The sequence below is a fragment of the Oncorhynchus kisutch genome, linkage group LG12 (genome assembly GCF_002021735.2).
Source record: "Oncorhynchus kisutch isolate 150728-3 linkage group LG12, Okis_V2, whole genome shotgun sequence".
NCBI lineage: Eukaryota > Metazoa > Chordata > Actinopteri > Salmoniformes > Salmonidae > Oncorhynchus > Oncorhynchus kisutch.
In genome coordinates this window covers 5,877,508-5,887,190 of record NC_034185.2, presented here as the reverse complement: position 1 = coordinate 5,887,190, position 9,683 = coordinate 5,877,508, and the positions used below count along the sequence as shown (strand labels likewise).

At 43.7% G+C, this 9,683-nt stretch overlaps 1 protein-coding gene across 2 annotated transcripts in view; it reads left to right on the top strand.

Annotated features, from left to right (window-relative positions):
- The first annotated feature begins 2,000 nt into the window (after nt 1-2,000).
- LOC109879529 (transforming growth factor beta-3 proprotein) overlaps nt 2,001-9,683 on the top strand; it is a 31,580-nt gene continuing 23,897 nt past the window's right edge. The window contains exon 1 of one of the 2 annotated variants that reach the window (XM_031836776.1): nt 2,001-2,869. In XM_031836776.1, the coding sequence (XP_031692636.1) occupies nt 2,524-2,869 (346 nt within the window). In that variant the 5' untranslated portion in view covers nt 2,001-2,523. The remainder of the gene's footprint in view (nt 2,870-9,683) is intronic. The other variant, XM_031836775.1, reaches the window with a different exon arrangement.

Here is a 9,683-nt window from a genome sequence, read left to right as displayed (position 1 = left end):
AATTTAAAAAAATAAAATATTTAAAATTTAACGATGTAATTTAACGATGTAAGTGAGAAGAAGTATTGGTCTGAAGCTGAAAAATGCACCACCGCCTGCTTCTCCCTCTCTACTTCTCCCTACCAAGGTTTTACAGCATACAACTTTGACCTACTACAGTAGCTATATGTATGGTATTGTACGTCAAACGACGTGTGGTTTCTTGGGATTCAAACCTTCTCAAACAGCCTGATCCTGGCTCATAGAGGTGCATTCACAATAAATGTGATTTGGATTCTTCGCCCCGGAAAGACATTATCTCATTACACTACCCCTTTTATGCAAATGTTTTCTTCACCCCGGAAAGACATTATCTCATTAAACTACCCCTTTTATGCAAATGTTTTCTTCACCCCGGAAAGACATTATCTCATTACACTACCCCTTTTATGCAAATGTTTTCTTCACCCCGGAAAGACATTATCTCATTACACTACCCCTTTTATGCAAATGTTTTCTTCACCCCGGAAAGACATTATCTCATTACACTACCCCTTTTATGCAAATGTTTTCTTCACCCCGGAAAGACATTATCTCATTACACTACCCCTTTTATGCAAATGTTTTATTAAATGAAAGCCAGCTTTGATTTTTATACTTACAAGACCATCAGGCTTGTTTTGTCTTTATTTATTATTTATGATTATTTCTTATTTGAATAAAAAAAAAAAAATTGAAATCATAACAACATCCTTTGTTGGTCAGTAGGTTCCCAACATAACCACAGCTGGTGGTGTTGAACACAGTAGCTCAGATTGAGCCTGTCTTTATTCCTGACTTCTGTAACTGTTATTTTACCTGTGTAATATTGAAATAAGCCCAAAACCACTTGTTTCAAACATGGTCCTGTTTGATCAATTGCTGTGCTGATCGATGGACATACAAATCATTCAAATCTAAACGGAAAACTTTTTTTTTTTTTACCTCTGTCAAAATAATATATCACTTAAAGTTATGTTTGTACTTGAATTTATATATATATATATATATATATATATATATATATATATATATATATATACATATATATATATATACATACAATACCAGACAAAAGTTTGGACACACCTACTCATTCAAGGGGTTTTTCTTTATTTTTACTATTTTCTACATTGTAGAATAATAGTGAAGTCATCACAACTATGAAATTACACACATGGAATCATGTAGTAACCAAAAAAGTGTTCAACAAATCAAAATATATGTTATATTTTAGATTCTTCAAAGTCGCCAGTCTTTGCCTTGATGACAGCTTTTGCACACGCTTGGCATTCTCTCAACCAGCTTCACCTGGAATGCTTTTACAACGGTCTTGAAGGAGTTCCCACATATGCTGAGCACTTGTTGGCTGCTTTTCCTTCACTCTGCGGTCCAACTCATCCCAAACTATATCAATTGGGTTGAGGTCAGGTGACTGTGGAAGCCTGGTCATCTGATGTAGCCCTCCATCACTCTCCTTCTTGGTCAAATAGCCTTTATACAGCCTGGAGGTGTGTTGGGTCATTGTCCTGTTGAAAGGCAAATGATAGTCCCACTAAGCACAAACCAGATGGGATGGTGTATTGCTGCAGAATGCAGTGGTAGCCATGCTGGTTAACTGTGCCTTAATTTCTAAATAAATCACTGACAGTGTCACCAGCAAAGCATCCCCACACCATCACACCTCCTCCTCCATGCTTCACGGTGGGAACCACACATGCAGAGATCATCTGTTCACCTACTCTCACAAAGACACGGTTGGTACCAAAAAATATAATCTTTGGACTCATCAGATCAAAGGACAGAGATCCATGTCATTTTGTCTTAAATATGAAGGTAAGGAGATTTGAATTAATTTTAACACAGCTTCAACCAATGCCTACATATAGACGTCTATCATATAATAATCATTGGATAACCTGCGGTCCGTCCTCTATCAAGACGTCACAGCATTCGGTATAAAAAAAAAGTGAGCCCATGCTGAATGCTCATAGCTCCGCAAGGTGACTGCAGTAAGGCACAGTTGCGTCAGGATGCGTGCGGGTCAGAGCCAAGCACGAAGTTGTTAAAGACAAATAAAAAAAGGAAGGATGCAGAGTTTGTGGGGCGAGTTGGGTGACATAATTGAAAGAAAATAGTTAAATACAAGAATGAGAAAGACAAACGATGATGGAGACCATTACTGCGCTGGGTAGATTTTAGGTTTGGCGCGCGCTGGGGAATTCATTCCTTTGGAAAGGCGAATGATGTCTGATGGTCGAATATACACCTGGATTTCTCTGGATTACAAAACAACAGAAAGGGTTTTCCTCGGGACAGGGCGTATGTGTATGAAGGAGGCTAATACAAGTAAAGAGAAAAGTTAGTTAAGAGATTAATTTGATTATGAAAAGTTTTTAGCATATTTTTACGCGTAGGAACCTTGGGAATTAGTCACATGTGAATCCGTCAGTAATCTGTTATTATTCGAAGTGCTTCCTAAACCAATCAGAGAGAAACAGAAACATGTATCTGGGTAAAACTCTTCTGTTTGTCCTACTCTTAAACTGCGCCACCACGAGCCTATCTTTCTCAACATGCGCTACCGTAGATATAGACCATGTGAAGCGGAAAAGGGTCGAGGCGATACGGGGACAGATACTGAGTAAGCTCCGGACGACCAGCCCGCCACACTCCCTGGGACCCAGTCAGGTCCCCTACCAGATCCAGGCCTTGTATAATAGTACCCGGGAGCTGCTTGAGGAGTTGGGGAGAGACCGGCAGCAAAGTTGCGGCCAAGACAACACGGAGACCGAATATTATGCCAAAGAGATATACAAGTTCAACATGGTCCAAGGGCCGCCTGACAACAGTAAGTCATGGTGTGTTTTTAAACATTTGTTTTCATACTCTTTTGGTTGATATAATATATTGACTGGAAAATAGTTTTTTGATGTCAGTTAATGCGCTCCGATATGCGCCAGATCAATGAATGTAAAGCGTGCCAAATGCGTAATTTTGGAAGCTGTGTAATTACAAGAGGGAGGGCTTTTCCCCCAATGCCAGAGTGAAATCCCCCCCCATAAAATAATTAAATCTATTTGTTGTGCCTATGAAGGGTCGTTTGTGGGCTTTTGAGATGTGTGTGGATAGGCTAACAGAGTGGGTAAACGTCGTGGAATATCTCATAAATTAAATCTGTTGACATGGCCATAGATATGCTCTCCTTAGATGCTTGAACTTCAATTAAGATAAGTTTTGTTATTGTCAGTTAAGTTCTGTTATTGGCCTTATTCAGGAATGCAGCTCCCATTCATGTTGTCTTCCGCATTCCATGGACTTCAATGAGTGTCTATCTATGTGTGTGTGTGTGTGTGTGTGTGTGTGTGTGTGTGTGTGTGTTTCATCAATAAGATGTAGGAATAGTAGAAGATATCTCAGAGTTGTGGATGTTGAAATACAGGAATAGTATTTGGTCTCGCTCCTCCCACTACTCCTCTTACCACACCTCCTCATCTCTCCCCTCCCTCCTTTCCTCCGTGGACCCAGTCCCTCTCGCCAGATGTGTTTCCATCCCAACCAGGCCCAAATGAGAGGGACATCTGCCCAGGCGGATAGGAAAGGGAAGCCTTGCCGAGGGGGATAGGAAAAGCAAACATGGAGGGACAGGAACAGTTACCATGGAGACAGGAACAGTTACCATGGAGACAGGAACAGTTAAAATGGAGACAGGAACAGTTACCATGGAGACAGGAACAGTTAACATGGAGACAGGAACAGTTAACATGGAGACAGGAACAGTTAACATGGAGACAGGAACAGTTACCATGGAGACAAGAACAGTTTACATGGAGGGACAGGAAAAGCAAACATGGAGGGACAGGAACAGTTACCATGGAGACAGGAACAGTTACCATGGAGACAGGAACAGTTAACATGGAGACAGGAACAGTTACCATGGAGACAGGAACAGTTTACATGGAGGGACAGGAACAGTTAACATGGAGACAGGAACAGTTAACATGGATGGACAGGAACAGTTAAAATGGCGAGAGGAACAGTTACCATGGAGACAGGAACAGTTAACATGGCGAGAGGAACAGTTACCATGGAGACAGGAACAGTTAACATGGAGACAGGAACAGTTAACATGGCGAGAGGAACCGTTACCATGGAGACAGGAACAGTTAACATTGAGACAGGAACAGTTAACATGGAGGGACAGGAACAGTTAACATGGCGAGAGGAACAGTTACCATGGCGAGAGGAACAGTTAACATGGCGAGAGGAACAGTTACCATGGAGACAGGAACAGTTAACATTGAGACAGGAACAGTTAACATGGAGACAGGAACAGTTAACATGGAGACAGAAACCATTACCATAGAGACAGGAACAGTTAACATGGAGAAAGAAACCGTTACCATGGAGACAGGAACAGTTAACATGGAAACAGGAACAGTTACCATGGAGACAGGAACAGTTAACATGGAGACGGGAACAGTTAACATGGAGACAGGAACAGTTAACATGGAGACAGGAACAGTTAACATGGAGACAGGAACAGTTACCATGGAGACAGGAACAGTTAACATGGAGACAGGAACAGTTAACATGGAGACAGGAACAGTTAACATGGAGACAGGAACAGTTAACATGGAGGGACAGGAACAGTTAAAATGGCGCGAGGAACAGTTACCATGGAGACAGGAAGAGTTAACATGGATGGACAGGAACAGTTAACATGGAGACAGAAACAGTTAACATGGAGAACGAAACTGTTACCATGGAGACAGGAACAGTTAACATGGAGACAGAAACAGTTAACATGGAGACAGGAACAGTTAACATGGAGACAGGAACAGTTAACATGGATGGACAGGAACAGTTAAAATGGCGAGAGGAACAGTTACCATGGAGACAGGAACAGTTAACATGGCGAGAGGAACAGTTACCATGGAGACAGGAACAGTTAATATGGAGACAGGAACAGTTAACATGGCGAGAGGAACCGTTACCATGGAGACAGGAACAGTTAACATTGAGACAGGAACAGTTAACATGGAGGGACAGGAACAGTTAACATGGCGAGAGGAACAGTTACCATGGCGAGAGGAACAGTTAACATGGCGAGAGGAACAGTTACCATGGAGACAGGAACAGTTAACATTGAGACAGGAACAGTTAACATTGAGACAGGAACAGTTAACATTGAGACAGGAACAGTTAACATGGCGACAGGAACAGTTTGCCTATGGAAGGTACCTCCTCCACCCCTTAACCTGGGTTACAAGGATTACAGATCAGAGATCCACTCCCCATCACACACACTCATATGCATCCCAAATGGCAATCTATTCCCTATATAGTGCACTGCTTTTGTCCAGACTATATTGGCCCTGTTCAAAAACAGTGGAGTTTGGAACACACCCTCTCTCCGCCTTGAGTAGAGACTAGGCTGGGTGTTCAGTTTCTCCATTCTGGCTTGGTGTTACAAGTGACAGGAAAAGTTGGCTGATGGAATGGAAGTCCCTCCTCTTAAGCCAGGCTTAGAGTTGTGTCCCAAAATGGCACCCTGTTCCCTTTGTAAAGCGCTACTACCCATAGGGCCCTGGTCAAAAGTAGTGCAATATAAAGGGAATAGGGTGCCATTTTAGACCCAGTCAAAGTGATCCCTTAGCCCCTTCCCTCCACACGCTGGACGCCCCAGGGGAGATTTGGCTGTTGGCTGGGGTATACAGTTTCTCCACTGGGCTGGGATTAAATTGTACACTCTCTGATCTTGTCCCCTGGCCCATTGGTCACCTGGCCCCCTGGTCACCTGGCCCTCTGGTCACCTGGTCCCCTGGTCACCTGGTCACCTGGCCCCCTGGTCACCTGGCCCTCTGGTCACCTGGTCCCCTGGTCACCTGGCCCTCTGGTCACCTGGTCCCCTGGTCACCTGGCCCCCTGGTCACCTGGCCCTCTGGTCACCTGGCCCCCTGGTCACCTGGCCCCCTGGTCACCCGGCCCATTGGAACCCTGGTCGCCTGGCCCCCTGGTCACCTGGCCCCCTGGTCACCTGGCCCTCTGGTCACCTGGTCCCCTGGTCACCTGGTCACCTGGTCCCCTGGTCACCTGGCCCCCTGGTCACCTGGTCCCCTGGTCACCTGGCCCCCTGGTCACCTGGCCCCCTTAGCCTCCTGTCCTGTGCATTCCACCTCAGTAGAGAGATGTGACGCAAACAGATCCTCCTCAGGTGAGAGATTACCATTACATCACACAGACACAGACAGACACACATCTTCAGTAGGCAAGGTGTTTCCCAGAGCCTTCGTTAGTAACGTGGCTCTTAATAAAAACCTCAGATCCAGCCCAAGTGCATCGATAGAGATAGTCAAGATGTCTAAATGACTGTGACTGTCGATAACATCAGAACGAAGTTGACTACAAATACAAAATTGCAAAGGTATTTGCACTTGTCATCAACAAGTGAAGGAAAACATTATGCTTCAAATCAAATCAAAATCATGTATTTATATAGCCCTTCGTACATCAGCTGATATATCAAAGTGCTGTACAGAAACCCAGCCTAAAACCCCAAACAGCAAGCAATGCAGGTGTAGAAGCACGGCGGCTAGGAAAAACTCCCTAGAAAGGCCAAAACCTAGGAAGAAACCTAGAGAGGAACCAGGCTATGAGGGGTGGCCAGTCCTCTTCTGGTTGTGCCGGGTGGAGATTATAACAGAACATGGCCAAGATGTTCAAATGTTCATGAATGATTAAATTCATGGTCAAATAATAATAATCACAGTAGTTGTCGAGGGTGCAACAGGTCAGCACCTCAGGAGTAAATATCAGTTGGCTTTTCATAGCCGATCATTGAGAGTATCTCTACCACTCCTACAGTCTCTAGAGAGTTGAAAACAGCAGGTCTGGGACAGGTAGCACGTCCGGTGAACAGGTCAGGGTTCCATAGCCGCAGGCAGAAGAGTTGAAACTGGAGCAGCAGCACAGCCAGGTGGACTGGGGACAGCAAGGAGTCATCATGCCAGGTAGTCCTGAGGCATGGTCCTAGGGCTCAGGTCCTCCGAGAGAGAAAGAACGAGAGAAAGAGAGAATTAGAGAGAGCATACTTAAATTCACACAGGACACCGGATAGGACAGGAGAGGTACTCCAGATATAACAAACTGACCCTAGCCCCCCGACACATAAACTACTGCAGCATAAATACTGGAGGCTGAGACAAGAGGGCTCAGGAGATACTGTGGCCCCATCCGAGGACAGGACCAAACAGGAAGTATATAACCCCACCCACTTTGTCAAAGCACAGCCCCCACACAACTGGAGGGATATCTTCAACCACCAACTTACCATCCTGAGACAAGGCCGAGTATAGCCCACAAAGATCTCCGCCATCGCCCAACCCAAGGGGGGGGGGGGGCGCCAACCCAGACAGGATGACCACGTCAGATACTCAACCCACTCAAGTGACGCACCACTCCTAGGGAAAGTATGAAAGAGCCCTAGTAAGCCAGTGACTCAGCCCCTGTAATAGGGTTAGAGGCAGAGAATCCTAGTGGAAAGAGGGGATCCGGCCAGGCAGAGACAGCAAGGGCGGTTCGTTGCTCCAGAGCCTTTCCGTTCACCTTCCCACTCCTGGGCCAGACTACACTCAATCATATGACCCACTGAAGAGATGAGTCTTCAGTAAAGACTTAAAGGTTGAGACCGAGTCTGCATCTCTGACATGGGTAGGCAGACCATTCCATAAAAATGGAGCTCTGGGAGAAAGGGAGAAAGCCCTGCCTCCAGCTGTTTGCTTAGAAATTCTAGGGACAATAAGGAGGCCTGCGTCTTGTGACCGTAGCGTACGTGTAGGTATGTACGGCAGGACCAAATCAGAAAGATAGGTAGGAGCAAGCCCATGTAATGCTTTGTAGGTTAGCAGTAATACCTTGAAATCAGCTCTTGCTTTGACAGGAAGCCAGTGTAGCACTGGAGTAATATGATCACGTTTGTTGGTTCTAGTCAGGATTCTAGCAGCCGTATTTAGCACTAACTGAAGGTTATTTAGTGCTTTATCCGGGTAGCAGGAAAGTAGAGCATTGCAGTAATCTAACCTAGAAGTGACAATAGCATGGATTTATTTTTCTGCATCATTTTTGGACAGAAGATTTGTGATTTTTGCAATGTTAAGTAGATGGAACAAAGCTGTCTTTGGAAGAGTCTTGATATGTTCGTTAAAAGAGAGTTCAGGGTCCAGAGTAACGCCGAGGTCCTTCACAGTTTTATTTGAGACAACTGTACAACCATCAAGATTAATTGTCAGATTCAACAGAAGATCTCTTTGTTTCTTGGGACCTAGAACTAGCATCTCTGTTTTGTCCGAGTTTAAAAGTAGAACATTTGCCACCATCCCTGCCGGGGGCGGCAGTGTAGCCTAGTGGTTAGAGCATTGGACTAGTAACCGAAAGGTTGCAAGTTCAAATCCCCGAGCTGACAAGGTACAAAACCTGTCATTCTGCCCTTGAACAGGCAGTTAACCCATTGTTCCTAGGCCGTCATTGAAAATAAGAATTTGTTCTTAACTGACTTGCCTAGTAAAAAATAAATAAAAAAAATGTCTGAAACACATGCTTCTAGCAAGGGCAATTTTGGGGCTTCACCATGTTTCATCGAAATGTACAGCTGTGGTGTAAACCTGGCAGTAGAAAACCCAAACAGTATATTTGACCTCTCAGCTTTCATATCAAATCTAAAAATGGCAAGTAGACAACCAAAGAAAGTGAACAACAATGACAAATGGTTTGACGAAGAATGCAAAAATTTATGAAAGAAATTGAGAAACCTAACCAACCAAAAACATAGAGACCCAGAAAACCTGAGTCTACCGCTTCACTATGGTGAATCACTAAAACAATTTCAGAAATACGGTACGGAAAAAGAAGGAACAGCACGTCAGAAATCAGCTTAATGTATTGAAGAAATAATAGAATCTAAACAATTCTGTGAATATTGGAAAACACCAAACAAACAACAACACAAAGAATTATCTATCCAAAACGGAAATGTCTGGATAAACCACTTCTCCAATCTGATTGGCCCTATAACAAAGAACAAAGAACAAAGAACAAAGAACAAACAGCAAAAACATATACATGATCAAATACAGATCTTAGAATCAACTATTAAAGACCAGCACCCACTGGATTCTCCAATTACATTGAATGAACTACAGGACAAAATACAAACTCTCCAATTATGGTAGGTGTTTAGAGCGTTGGACTAGTGACCGGAAGGTTGCAAGATTGAATCCCCGAGCTGACAAGGTAAAAATCTGTTGCTCTGCCCCTGAACAAGGCAGTTAACCCAATGTTCCTAGGCCGTCATTGAAAATAAGAATTTGTTCTTCACTGACTTGCCTAGTTAAATAAAGGTAAAATATATATATATATTTTTAATTACATTGAATGACCTACTGAACAAAATACAAACCCACCAACCCAAAAAGGCCTGTTGTGTTGAAATGATAAAATATACAGACAACAAATTCCAATTGGCTAAATAAACATAAACTCTATCATCATCCTCAGCTCTGGCATCTTCCCCAATATTTGGATCCAAAAAACTGATCAGCCCAATCCACAAAAGTGGAGACATATTTGACCCCAATAACTACCGTGGGATATGAGTCAACAGCAAC